General features: G+C 49.6%; 1 protein-coding gene across 1 annotated transcript in view; it reads left to right on the forward strand.

The window, feature by feature from the left end:
• Nucleotides 1-20: 20 nt before the first annotated feature.
• myom2b (myomesin 2b) overlaps nt 21-14,355 on the forward strand; it is a 27,976-nt gene continuing 13,641 nt past the window's right edge. Inside the window, exons 1-18 of the mRNA XM_057025115.1 lie at nt 21-165; nt 1,654-1,757; nt 2,812-2,869; nt 2,935-3,089; nt 3,667-3,753; nt 7,721-7,809; nt 7,888-7,938; nt 8,057-8,221; nt 8,397-8,558; nt 8,635-8,937; nt 9,069-9,122; nt 9,202-9,329; nt 9,950-10,133; nt 10,201-10,375; nt 10,471-10,592; nt 10,665-10,852; nt 10,956-11,082; nt 12,195-12,373. Coding sequence (XP_056881095.1) covers nt 1,675-1,757; nt 2,812-2,869; nt 2,935-3,089; nt 3,667-3,753; nt 7,721-7,809; nt 7,888-7,938; nt 8,057-8,221; nt 8,397-8,558; nt 8,635-8,937; nt 9,069-9,122; nt 9,202-9,329; nt 9,950-10,133; nt 10,201-10,375; nt 10,471-10,592; nt 10,665-10,852; nt 10,956-11,082; nt 12,195-12,373 — 2,310 coding nt within the window. The 5' untranslated portion in view covers nt 21-165; nt 1,654-1,674. The remainder of the gene's footprint in view (nt 166-1,653; nt 1,758-2,811; nt 2,870-2,934; nt 3,090-3,666; nt 3,754-7,720; nt 7,810-7,887; nt 7,939-8,056; nt 8,222-8,396; nt 8,559-8,634; nt 8,938-9,068; nt 9,123-9,201; nt 9,330-9,949; nt 10,134-10,200; nt 10,376-10,470; nt 10,593-10,664; nt 10,853-10,955; nt 11,083-12,194; nt 12,374-14,355) is intronic.

Here is a 14,355-nt window from a genome sequence, read left to right on the forward strand (position 1 = left end):
CCTGGTTATATATAGGCAGCTCTCTCCTTATAAGGCCGCTGGGAGAAGCTGGTGGGGGTCAGCTGGAGGCGGGTGGGGGTTAGTGAGCCTGGTCCGCTGTTCAGGTGGATTCCCTGTGGATTCGTGCTGACAACAAGTGGCTGGAGAGGAAATCTGAAATAAGGGGTAAGAAAAAGCTGCACGTTTGTTGGTTCTGCTCTGGAAGTGTGCGACCAGTGCTGGTGTCAGAACCAGGTGGGCTCAGAGGGAGGTGTGAGGGATCACGAGGGACTGCTGCCGGGCCCCGGAACGGAGCCCCTAAAGCCTTCGGATGGTGGCAGCACTTTAGCTGGATCCATCTGTCCACCGAGGATCATAATCCCCCGCCTGCCTCGTTAGGGAGGACAGATTATTCACTGGACACGTTGTGGTGCTGCGGGACGGTTTCAATTTATGGATGTGAATGAAAAGGCTCATCACTCTATCAAGTGTAGACTTTTAGTGTGTAGACCTTTAGAGTGTAGACCTTTAGAGTGTAGACCTTGAGAGGGTAGACCGTTAGAGGGTAGACCTTTAGAGGGTAGACCTTTAGAGTGTAGACCTTTAGAGTGTAGACTTTTGGAGTGTAGACTTTTGGAGTGTAGACTTTTGGAGTGTAGACCTTTAGAGTGTAGACCTTTAGAGTGTAGACCTTTAGAGTGTAGACCTTGAGAGGGTAGACCTTTAGAGTGTAGACCTTTAGAGTGTAGACTTTTGCAACATCACCTGCTTGTTCTGATCTCTTGGAATGAGCTTAAAGCTTCTTTTGACCTGTTTCTCACCTGTTTTGCTGTCATGTTTACGTCCTGTTGCAGAAGTTGCTGCTGTATTCACACTAAGTGCACTTGTGCGTTGCTTCCTCAGTGAAGCAGACCTGCTGGCAGACTTGATGGGAGACTTGATGGCAGACTTGCTGGCAGACTTGCTGGCAGACTTGCTGGCAGACTTGCTGGCAGACTTGATGGCAGACTTGCTGGCAGACTTGATGGGAGACTTGATGGGAGACTTGATGGCAGACTTGATGGCAGACTTGATGGGAGACTTGATGGCAGACTTGATGGGAGACTTGATGGGAGACTTGATGGCAGACCTGATGGGAGACTTGATGGCAGACTTGCTGGCAGACTTGCTGGCAGACTTGCTGGCAGACTTGAGGTTGCAGGTCGGGAAGGCAGCTTGAGGCCAGTGAAACCTGCTCCTCAAATGTCTGTAGCTCAGGTTGAGGATGGGTCCATTGTGTGTGACCCATTTCTGGGGATCTGGCTTCCATGATGAAGTTTGGTTCCAGTGGCTGATAGATAAAAAGTATAATTGTGACAGGAAACGAGCCGGAATCCCCTTTGTGCTGACTTCGAGCTGTTAAAGTGACGCTCAATCGTCCGCGTCGCTCATGCTACTGTGCATGTGACCATGTGTGTGTGGCTCTTTAAAACTAGAAAACCTTCCATTAGAGCTTTGTGGAGGGTCCAGGCCAGCAAACAATGCTGTCATGATTTGGTTGTGCTCTTTGGTAAAACATTATAAAAGTCCCAAAGTCCTGTTTGAAAATGACTCTTATTGCGTCTCCACCAAACGGCGCATGTTTGCCGCTGTTGTGAGTGATCCTATTTGTGCGTGGCTCCTTTGGTCCCACAGGTCAGGTTCTACAGTGTCACCATGTCAAAGTGGATCAAACGTGGGAATTACAACCATGACTACCGTCACAAACAGAGCCAATATGTGGTTCAAGACTACAGCAGGTACCCTGTGCAGCTAAAAGACAGATCTAATGATGAGATTTTGGCTAGCTAACATAGCTACAAATGGGATTTGATCCATTTTAGTTAAATTAACATGTTGCACTAACCTAGTTCAGATCAAGCTAACTTCATCTGGTCATCAAACACGTGCAGTTCTTTGATTCTTCCAAAATGTCTTATATTAATCAACATCGGCTAATCTAACCTTAAACTGCTGCAACTCACAGCTTTCTTACGCCCCAGTGCTAAAGAACAAACTGGCTAACAGCGAGGAAGCTAAACACAGACTCAGACTCAGGGTTTGTGATTTGCCATTTTTCACAAAATGTCTTTTTTCATCTTCTTTTTTAACTCTTTTTTCCTCTTTGGCTGTTTATCCTTTTCTTGCAAAGCCTCATGTTTTGAGAGAAACTCCATGGTCAATGCTCTCTGGGATCCAAACCCTCTACAGGGCAACACTCACACAGCAATGCTTTAAAGTTGACCACATGCGCTCGTGTCTGTGGGAGCGAAAGCACACGAGTCACAGCGGCTTCATCGCTCTTCTTTGCTACAGCGATGCCAAACGACCGCTTTGTCACTGTCAAGTTGTGTTCAGGCAAGAAATAAAGACATGATTTGTCCTGATGTCCATATTGTCAAACATCAAATGTCAGAGACATTTCCTCTATTTATGGTGAATATTGTTGAGAATTATATCTATGCTGGAAACTTGGTTTTTGTCCACGCCGGCTTAGATGTTTGTATAAATATTAACACTGGGCCCCTTCATGAGTGCTAGCTAGCATGTTGCTCACTGTGTTTCAGCAGTAGCCTGAAATATAGAAAATGATGTTGTCAAACGTGTTTACACCAAAGAACATCTGCCTGGAAAGAGTCGTGCATGCAAAAATGTTCCCAATACTCCACAAGTTAGGTACGTTAAAAAAGATTTAATTATAGATATAACACACTAGACCAACTTTAAAAGTGATGAACTAACCAGATCGGTGGATTGTTGGTGCGTGTAGATGAAAACCAGCTACTGTGAGCCTGATTTCATTTTTATCTTCAGCTCAAAGACGATGGAGGAGAGATATGAGCACAAAACACACGTTCACGTGCAGCAAATGGTGAGACTCTCACAGCTGATCTGTCAGGTGGCACCTTTGGGTGAGTAAACGAGGTTTATGTGCAGATCAAGAAGAAAAGGCTGGACAAGTATGTGTACGAAGGGCCGATGATCAGGGGGCCGCACTTCCTGGTGCGGCTCCGCTCACACACCGTCTTTGAGAACACCTCCGTCAAACTCTTCTGCACGGTGGACGGCTTCCCCATGCCCACGGTGAAGTGGTGAGTGGCTGGTTAGTGGCTGGTTAGTGACGGGTGAGTGGCTGGTGAGTGGCTGGTTAGTGGCTGGTTAGTGGCTGGTGAGCGGCTGGTTAGTGGCTGGTGAGTGGCTGGTGAGTGGCTGGTGACTGGCTGGTGACTGGCTGGTGAGTGGTTGGTGACTGGCTGGTGAGTGGCTGGTTAGTGGTTGGTGAGTGGCTGGTAGTGGCTGGTGACTGGCTGGTGACTGGCTGGTGAGTGGTTGGTGAGTGGCTGGTGAGTGGCTGGTGACTGGCTGGTGACTGGCTGGTTAGTGGTTGGTGAGTGGCTGGTGAGTGGCTGGTGAGTGGTTGGTGAGTGGCTGGTGAGTGGCTGGTGAGTGGCTGGTTAGTGGTTGGTGAGTGGCTGGTAGTGGCTGGTGAGTGGCTGTTAGTGGTTGGTGAGTGGCTGGTGAGTGGCTGGTTAGTGGTTGGTGAGTGGCTGGTGAGTGGCTGGTTAGTGGTTGGTGAGTGGTTGGTGAGTGGTTGGTGAGTGGTTGGTGAGTGGCTGGTTAGTGGTTGGTGTCTCCCTCCCAGGCTGACCCCGTCGACCTTCCTTTCAGGTACAAAGACGACGTGATCCTGGATGTTTCCTCTGGAAGGTACCTGCTGGACCGTACGGGTGGAATCCATTCTCTGGAAATCCTGAGGTACAGCGAGCCACAAGGAAGAGATTATTGATTATTATTAATGAGCAATTATTATTAATGATAGATTATTGATTATTATGAATGAGAGGTTATTGATTATTAATAATGAGCGATTACTGATTATTAATAATGAGAGGTTATTGATTATTAATAATGAGCGATGACTGATTATTAATAATGAGAGGTTATTGATTATTATGAATGAGATGATATTGATTATTAATGAGCGATTATTGCTCATATATTTGGAAGTGGCCGCGTCAGGACAGAGAGTTTTAGGACTTCACAGCTGTCTGAAATGTTGCCAACCATGGAGCTGAAACCACAGCAGCTCGGTCGAATCAAATGTTCCCTTTTTTTACTTTACATTTCCTTAAACACTATTGTCACATAAAAAGGTAACTTAAGTGTTAAACGCTACATGTTCTGCGACAGAATGGGATGTTGCTAACTCATCAGTTCCAACCAAATGGTTCTGCAAACCCATTTTCCTTCAGTAGATCTGCAGGAGACGGTGGCGTCCTGCTGTCTCTCAGCGCTCCAGCTGCTCTGCTGGGAGCTGTGAAATCGGACTTCTGGGAGGCCCAGAATGTGACAGGGTCGTATTTCTAACGTGATGACACCGTTCCATCTGGCTCTGAAGTCATAAACAGAATCTGCCAGAATATCTGTAAATCCATCAGGATCCCAGTGTGGATTCGTTCTCTGGACGGTGTCAGGAAGACCTGGATCCTAAAGAGTGATGACATCAGAGTCACCTGACCACCTGACCGGGCTGCTCAGCTGTTGGAGTGCTGACCTCTGTGTTACCTGATACGGCATCTTCTCCCAACATCTCTCTCTCTCTGGAACGCTGCTCAGCCAACAGTCCGATAAAAATACTCCCCAATATTCTCCGTCCCCTCGAGAGCGGTCAGATGACTGAAGATCTGGAGCAGCTCCAGAACTTAAAACCAGGCCTGAAAACATGAACATCTCCTGCGCTCATTCCAACCTGGTGCTGAATATTTATGAGATTCACAGGTTCACTTTTGTTGCTACTCCTGTGCTCAAAGTTCCTCCTGCGTCATCGGTTAGGAGTTTAGCCACCAGCCTGAACCCAACCAGCCTTTTCCATCTGCATAATGATACCATGGCAACTAGGAAAATAGCGCCACAAAATTAGCACCTGACCGCTGAGCAGGTCCTCCTGGAGGAGAAGCACCTTCCTATTGCTGCATTTAAGTAAACCTTTGTGAGAACATAGAAAGGTTCTGTAGTCTGGACCCGCTCAGGTGGGTTTGTTGGATCCTTGGACTCTTTTACAGGTATTATTTCCTGTTTTCACCTGTGGAGCACCGTCGCCCGTCTGTGCCTCACCGTTCCAGCAGAACATTTCATGATGTTTCTCACACGGGAACCAGAATGAACAGGACCCGAACAACTGGTGATAACTGGACTTTCCCTCTCCAACAGGAACCTGAACCAATAAATCATGTTTTCATCTTCACTGTCGAGAAGAGAAATGAGCTCCAGCCTGTTGTTTGGCTTAGACGGCAAAAGCTGAAAGCCACGACAATCTGATGCTGGTGTGTGTGTGTGTGTGTGTGTGAGTGTGTGTGTGTGTGAGTGTGTGTGTGTGTGTGAGTGTGTGTGTGTGTGTGTGTGTGTGTGTGTGGCTGGTTAGTGGTTGGTGTCTCCCTCCCAGGCTGACCCCGTCGACCTTCCTTTCAGGTACAAAGACGACGTGATCCTGGATGTTTCCTCTGGAAGGTACCTGCTGGACCGTACGGGTGGAATCCATTCTCTGGAAATCCTGAGGTACAGCGAGCCACAAGGAAGAGATTATTGATTATTATTAATGAGCAATTATTATTAATGATAGATTATTGATTATTATGAATGAGAGGTTATTGATTATTAATAATGAGCGATTACTGATTATTAATAATGAGAGGTTATTGATTATTAATAATGAGCGATGACTGATTATTAATAATGAGAGGTTATTGATTATTATGAATGAGATGATATTGATTATTAATGAGCGATTATTGCTCATATATTTGGAAGTGGCCGCGTCAGGACAGAGAGTTTTAGGACTTCACAGCTGTCTGAAATGTTGCCAACCATGGAGCTGAAACCACAGCAGCTCGGTCGAATCAAATATTCCCTTTTTTTACTTTACATTTCCTTAAACACTATTGTCACATAAAAAGGTAACTTAAGTGTTAAACGCTACATGTTCTGCGACAGAATGGGATGTTGCTAACTCATCAGTTCCAACCAAATGGTTCTGCAAACCCATTTTCCTTCAGTAGATCTGCAGGAGACGGTGGCGTCCTGCTGTCTCTCAGCGCTCCAGCTGCTCTGCTGGGAGCTGTGAAATCGGACTTCTGGGAGGCCCAGAATGTGACAGGGTCGTATTTCTAACGTGATGACACCGATGGTGCTGATATTACCGTTCCATCTGGCTCTGAAGTCATAAACAGAATCTGCCAGAATATCTGTAAATCCATCAGGATCCCAGTGTGGATTCGTTCTCTGGACGGTGTCAGGAAGACCTGGATCCTGAAGAGTGATGACATCAGAGTCACCTGACCACCTGACCGGGCTGCTCAGCTGTTGGAGTGCTGACCTCTGTGTTACCTGATACGGCATCTTCTCCCAACATCTCTCTCTCTCTGGAACGCTGCTCAGCCAACAGTCCGATAAAAATACTCCCCAATATTCTCCGTCCCCTCGAGAGCGGTCAGATGACTGAAGATCTGGAGCAGCTCCAGAACTTAAAACCAGGCCTGAAAACATGAACATCTCCTGCGCTCATTCCAACCTGGTGCTGAATATTTATGAGATTCACAGGTTCACTTTTGTTGCTACTCCTGTGCTCAAAGTTCCTCCTGCGTCATCGGTTAGGAGTTTAGCCACCAGCCTGAACCCAACCAGCCTTTTCCATCTGCATAATGATACCATGGCAACTAGGAAAATAGCGCCACAAAATTAGCACCTGACCGCTGAGCAGGTCCTCCTGGAGGAGAAGCACCTTCCTATTGCTGCATTTAAGTAAACCTTTGTGAGAACATAGAAAGGTTCTGTAGTCTGGACCCGCTCAGGTGGGTTTGGTGGATCCTCGGACTCTTTTACAGGTATTATTTCCTGTTTTCACCTGTGGAGCACCGTCGCCCGTCTGTGCCTCACCGTTCCAGCAGAACATTTCATGATGTTTCTCACGCGGGAACCAGAATGAACAGGACCCGAACAACTGGTGATAACTGGACTTTCCCTCTCCAACAGGAACCTGAACCAATAAATCATGTTTTCATCTTCACTGTCGAGAAGAGAAATGAGCTCCAGCCTGTTGTTTGGCTTAGACGGCAAAAGCTGAAAGCCACGACAATCTGATGCTGGTGTGTGTGTGTGTGTGTGTGTGAGTGTGTGTGTGTGAGTGTGTGTGTGAGTGCGTGTGGGGGTGTGTGTGGGGGTGTGTGTGGGGTGTGTGTGGGTGTGTGTGGGTGGTGTGTGTGTGTGTGTGTGTGTGGGTGTGTGTGTGGGTGGGTGTGTGTGTGGGTGTGTGTGGGTGGGTGTGGTGTGTGTGTGAGTGAGTGTGTGTGTGTGTGTTGTGTGTGTGTGTGGTGTGAGTGTGTGTGTGGTGTGGTGTGTGTGTGTGTGTTGTGTGTGTGGTGTGTGTGTGTGTGAGTGTGTGTGTGAATGTGTGTGTGGGTGTGTGTGGGGTGTGTGTGGGTGTGTGTGTGTGCGTGTGTGTGTGTGTGTGTGTGGTGTGTGTGTGTGTGTTGTGTGTGTGTGTGAAATTAAACAATTCAAAACAGAAACCGCCCCCTAACAGAGCTCCAGCCTTGTAGGGAACGGCCGTACTCGTCCTGTCTTGTCAGACTCTGGAGGGAACTATGGGCTGAACCCTCTGGGCCGTCCCGGTGGAGCCGGCCTGTCAGCACCGTCCGCTCCACCGTTTGTGTCTCTGTGTTCCCAGATGCTGCACTGATGATACCGCTCAGTACACCGTTGTTGCCACCAACAGCCACGGCCAGGCCTCGTGTCAGGCTGCTGTTCTGGTCAAACGTGAGTCTTGCCTCCACTTTGAATGGACCTTTTCTCCATCGATGGAGATTGAACCGACAACTTATTCTATTGTTTCAGGGTTCAAGCAGGAGGAGGATTCATGTCCGTACACGTGGCTGCCATTCACTGGTGAGCAGACAACCCAGGGTCAGGGTCAGGCTCAGGGTCAGGGTCAGGGTTGGTGTAATGGCCGCTGCTGTGGTCGGACCCGGGCCTTCACCCTCTCTCTTTATCCTCATTCTTGCAGCGGCCATGCTGCCCCAGATCCATTACACGAAGATCAACGTTACCTTCCGGGAGAAGTTTGGGCCGGTGTTTGCCACCGAGGGAGAGTCAGCCACTCTGAGCGCCACCGTGACCCTGAACCCCAACCTGGCCAACCTGCAGCCTGAAGCCCAGTGGTACAGAGATGGTAATGAGCACCAACGAGTGGCGCCGGCCCCGGCCCCGGGTCAGGGTCAGGGTTAGGGTTGTCCCCTAACCCTGACCCTGACCCAGCAGGCCCGTCTGACTGACGCAGCGTCACAGTGTTATCAAACTACAGAACCGGTTGAGAGTAAGGGTGCGTCACGATTTCTCGCTCGTAGAGACACGTCTGTTCGATTCGAAGTGGGTGAAGATCGAAACGGGCCGGGGCATTTCCACCTTGACTCTGCCTCAGCTGTACAAAGACGACGAGGGTCTCTACACGCTCCGCATGGTTACTAAAGGAGGCACCGCAGAGCACAGCGCTTTTGTTTCTGTGTCAGGTGAGGCAAGCAGGGGGCTGAATGTCTCGCACCATAAAACAAGGTTTCCATAATTAACGCATCATTTCCTGCGCAGATGGTCCCCCTCCGGTGCCCAACGCACCTGGCGCTCCGATGGACATGATGATCCATGATGCCAATAGGGATTATGTCATTGTGTCTGAATCCACCTTTTGTAGATGTGAGGTGGGAACTGACAACTGGAGCCAGTGCAACGATCACCCCATTAAGATCTGTAAATACCCCGTGTCCGGGCTGTTCGAAGGTCACTCTTACTACTTCAGAGTCAGAGCAGTCAACTCCCACGGGATCAGCAAGGCTTCCCGCATGTCTGACGCCATCGCTGCACTGGATCCCAGCGAGTTTGGGAAGCTCCACGGTGGGTCCAGAGCGTTCGAGACACCAGCACAATAACGATTTCTGCCTTTTCTACATTAGAAAACGGTCTGTAACAGAAAACTATGGTTTTTCTGTCTTTTCCTGTGTTTCTGGACCCTCTTCTTTCTGTAGCCAAAAAACTGGGAGGGAAATTAGAAGTTGTGTCTTTTGATGATGATTTGGAAGGTGAGTTTTTGGGACATGAGCACCTTCTGGTGGTGGACACAGAGTGTGGAGACTGGACAACGTATGTGCTGTTGTGCAGCTGAAGGAAAGCCTCCAGCTGCTCCTGCAGGCGTCTACGCTTCGGAAACTGACCGGACATACGTGGTTCTGAGCTGGAAGGCTCCCTCTTACTCCAGCAAGGCTCCCATGTGGTACTACATAGAAAAGGTACCTCATGAATGGATGAATGGGTGTGTTCATTTTTGTGGACCGTATGATGATTGGGTTTTTGAAACACAAGCAAGCTCAGCCTTTGGGGACGAGCTTGAACCCAAACCTGGACCAATCAGCTACAAAATGAGTATTTCAGGAGAACCTCCTGGAGAGGCTCCAGCAGCCTCGGGTCCAGGCTGTTCAACCTTATTTAAGACTTTTACAAATGCAATTTAGGTGATTTACGAATGTCTCCTATTCTAATAATAGTTCAAACAAATGAAGGAACATTGCCCAGAAGATGAATAAAAAGTGCTAAAATGTCTAAAGAGAAAAATGTTGAAGCCTTCTGGTTAAAACATCCAAAGGAGTGAAGATTCATTAATCATCTCCATTAGTTCGGTAGTGATACTGTGTAAAATGTGAAAGTCTGCCTCATCGGGGTGAACTGGGGGGTGAATGAATGAATGTGAAATGTGAAATGAATGTGTGAATCCTCCATCTGTGCGAGGAGCAAGAGAAGCAAAGAAAACCTACTTTGATGATGATATGAGGATATTATAGTCTGGTTCTTGAGTTAGGGTGTAGTTGATAACTGCTCTCTCTCTCTGTCCGTCTGTGTCTCTCTCCCTCAGTGTCAGCTCGAGGGCGGCGCCTGGCAGCGTGTGAACACTCAGGTCCCCATTCGATCCCCTCGCTACGCCGTCTTTGACCTGGCGGAGGGCAAACAGTATCAGTTCAGAGTTCTGTCTGCCAACATCTATGGAAACAGTGAGCCCTCAGAGCCGACTGGACCCGTCCAGACTCAGGAGCTCAAAGGTTGTCGTGTTGTCCCACACCTGTGCACGTGTCCCCTGTAGAGTTTGACGGATATTCCTGTTCCCAGGTGTGCCATCCGCTCCCGGTCAGGTGATTGCCACCAGGGAAACGGACACGTCCGTCCTCATCCAGTGGACTCCTCCAAAGGAACCCAACAATCTAATTGGCTACTACATCGATCAGTGTGTGAAGGGTTCCAAGGACTGGAAATCAGCCAACCACAAACCTCACAAGAGCACCAAGTATGTTTGGGCCCCACATTTGACTGTTAAAGTCAAACTGCACCTGTGTTTGATCCTCTAACTCCCTTTTTTAATCATTGAATGTGTGTTTGCAGGTTTGTGGTCAGTGGTCTGAGCAAAGGAGAAACCTATGTGTTCCGTGTTCAGGCTATCAACGAGCTGGGCCTCAGCGAAGAATCCCAGGAGTCTGCACCAATCACCATCAAAGCTGCCCTCAGTCAGCTCTATTTTATGTTTAATTAAAATAAAATTAATAGTGACCGTGACCATCATCTCATTATTCTTTTAGCCCCTCCCTCTGCTCCCTACGACATCTCATTGCTGAGCTGTGACGGCCACTCAATGCTCCTGACCTGGAAAAAGCCTCTTTTCTCTGGAGGTTCAAAGATCAAGGAGTATTATGTGGACAAGAGACGCAGCGGCACCACCACCTGGAGGGAAGTTCACATCCCCCCCGTCTCTGAACGAGTGTATAAGGTTCACAAATCTTTCTGTTTGACATAATATCTTTGGTGGAAATGCTCAGAAACCACCCAGAATCTGATTTAAACCGCTCCCATCCCATCATTCGGTGTGCCAGGTTGAGGGTCTGACAGCCGGAGCAGTCTACCAGTTCCAGGTGTATGCGGCCAATCTGGCTGGACTGGGACCTGCATCCAAACACTCAGACGACTTCACGTGTGAGGGCTGGACCATGCCAGAGCCTGGTGAGTGTCTAGTTAACATCTAGTATCTAGTTAACATCTAGGGTTAGGGCAGCCACCATCACCATCATCACCACCACCATCACCACCATCACCACCACCACCATCACCATCATCATCACCATCATCATCATCACCACCATCACCACCACATCACCACCATCATCATCACCATCACCACCACCATCACCATCATCACCATCATCACCATCACCACCATCACCATCATCACCACCATCACCACCATCATCACCATCACCACCACCATCACCATCACAATCATCATCACCACCATCATCATCACCATCATCACCACCATCACCACCATCATCATCACCACCAGCACCAGCACCACCACCAGCACCACCATCATCACCAGCACCACCAGCAGCACCACCATCACCATCACAATCATCATCATCACCACATCATCACCACCATCATCATCACACCATCATCACCACCATCATCACCACCATCATCACCATCATCACCACCACCATCACCACCATCATCACCACCATCATCACCACCACCACCATCACCATCACCACCATCACCATCATCATCATCACCACCACCACCATCACCACCATCACCACCATCATCATCACCATCACAATCATCATCACCACCACCATCATCATCACCATCATCACCATCACCATCATCATCACCATCATCATCACCACCATCATCACCACCATCATCACCACCACCATCATCATCACCATCATCATCATCACCATCACCATCACAATCATCATCACCACCACCACCATCATCATCACCACCACCATCACCACCACCACCATCATCATCATCATCACCACCATCACCATCATCACCACACCACCACCATCACCACCATCATCATCACCATCACCATCACAATCATCATCATCACCACCATCATCACCACCACCATCATCATCACAATCATCATCACCATCATCATCATCACCACCATCATCATCACCACCATCATCATCACCACCATCATCACCACCACCACCATCACCACCACCACCACCACCATCACCACCACCTTCATCACCTTCATCATCATCCTCATCACTAACGTCAGGTTCCTCATGCTCTCTTACATTCTGCAGGTCCTGCCTACGACCTGACTTTGACTGAAGTTCGAGATCATTCGATGGTGGTGGAGTGGAAGAAGCCTGTGTATTCTGGTTCTGGACCAATCACAGGTTATCATGTCGAGTACTGCAAGACGGGCAGCTCTGAGTGGACCACAGCCACCGAGACAGCTGTCCACCAACGCTTCTTCAAAGTATGTGTATGGGAATGAAGGTTCCCTGTTCTGTAGAGAAACTGCAGCTTGTCCCTGATTTGCTCGTGTCTGCTTCCAGTGGAGTTGTCCCACCTCTATTGTCTCACCCCTGTTGTCCCACCTCTATTGCCTCACCCCTGTTGTCCCACCTCTGTTGTCCCACCTCTGTTGTCCCACCCCTGTTGTCTCACCTCTGTTGCCTCACCCCTGTTGTCTCACCTCTGTTGTCCCACCCCTGTTGTCCCACCTCTGTTGTCCCACCTCTGTTGTCCCACCCCTGTTGTCTCACCCCTGTTGTCTCACCCCTGTTGTCTCACCTCTGCTGTCTCACCTCTGCTGTCCCACCTCTGTTGTCCCACCCATGTTGTCTCACTCCTGTTGTCCCACCCCTGTTGTCTCACCCCTGTTGTCCCACCTCTGTTGTCCCACCTCTGTTGTCCCACCTCTGTTGTCTCACCTCTGTTGTCTCACTCCTGTTGTCTCACCTCTGTTGTCGCACCTCTGTTGTCTCACCTCTGTTGTCCCACCCCTGTTGTCTCACCTCTGTTGTCCCACCCATGTTGTCTCACTCCTGTTGTCTCACCCCTGTTGTCTCACCCCTGTTGTCTCACCTCTGTTGTCCCACCTCTGTTGTCTCGTCTCTGTTGTCCTGCCTCTGTTGTCTCACTTCTGTTGTCCCACCTCTGCTGTCCCACCTCTGTTGTCCCACCCATGCTGTCTCACTCCTGTTGTCCCACCCCTGTTGTCTCACTCCTGTTGTCTCACCCCTGTTGTCTCACCTCTGTTGTCCCACCTCTGTTGTCTCGCCTCTGTTGTCTCGCCTCTGTTGTCCTGCCTCTGTTGTCTCACCTGTTGTCCCACCTCTGCTGTCCCACCTCTGTTGTGCCACCCATGCTGTCTCACTCCTGTTGTCCCACCACTGTTGTCCCACCTCTGTTGTCTCACCTCTGTTGTCCCACCCCTGTTGTCCCACCACTGTTGTCTCACCTCTGTTGTCTCACCTCTGTTGTCCCACCCCTGTTGTCCCACCACTGTTGTCTCACCTCTGTTGTCCCACCCCTGTTGTCCCACCACTGTTGTCTCACCTCTGTTGTCTCACCTCTGCTGTCTCACCTCTGCTGTCCCACCTCTGTTGTCCCACCCATGTTGTCTCACTCCTGTTGTCTCACCCTGTTGTCTCACCCCTGTTGTCTCACCTCTGTTGTCCCACCTCTGTTGTCTCGCCTCTGTTGTCCTGCCTCTGTTGTCTCACTTCTGTTGTCCCACCTCTGCTGTCCCACCTCTGTTGTCCCACCCCTGTTGTCCCACCCATGCTGTCTCACTCCTGTTGTCCCACCCCTGTTGTCCCACCACTGTTGTCCCACCTCTGTGTCTCACCTCTGTTGTCCCACCCCTGTTGTCTCACCTCTGTTGTCCCACCCATGTTGTCTCACTCCTGTTGTCTCACCCCTGTTGTCTCACCTCTGTTGTCCCACCTCTGTTGTCTCGCCTCTGTTGTCTCGCCTCTGTTGTCTCGCCTCTGTTGTCCTGCCTCTGTTGTCTCACCTCTGTTGTCCACCCCTGTTGTCTCACTCCTGTTGTCCCACCCCTGTTGTCCCACCACTGTTGTCCCACCTCTGTTGTCTCACCTCTGTTGTCCACCCCTGTTGTCCCACCACTGTTGTCCCACCACTGTTGTCCCACCACTGTTGTCTCACCTCTGTTGTCCCACCTCTATTGCCTCACCCCTGTTGTCCCACCTCTGTTGTCCCGCCTGTGTTGTCCCACCCCTGTTGTCTCACCTCTGTTGTCCCACCTCTGTTGTCCCACCTCTGTTGTCCCACCCATGTTGTCTCACTCCTGTTGTCCCACCACTGTTGTCCCACCACTGTTGTCTCACCTCTGTTGTCTCACCTCTGTTGTCTCACCTCTGCTGTCTCACCTCTGCTGTCCCACCTCTGTTGTCCCACCCATGTTGTCTCACTCCTGTTGTCCCACCCCTG

This window comes from Takifugu flavidus, chromosome 2, assembly GCF_003711565.1.
Source record: "Takifugu flavidus isolate HTHZ2018 chromosome 2, ASM371156v2, whole genome shotgun sequence".
NCBI lineage: Eukaryota > Metazoa > Chordata > Actinopteri > Tetraodontiformes > Tetraodontidae > Takifugu > Takifugu flavidus.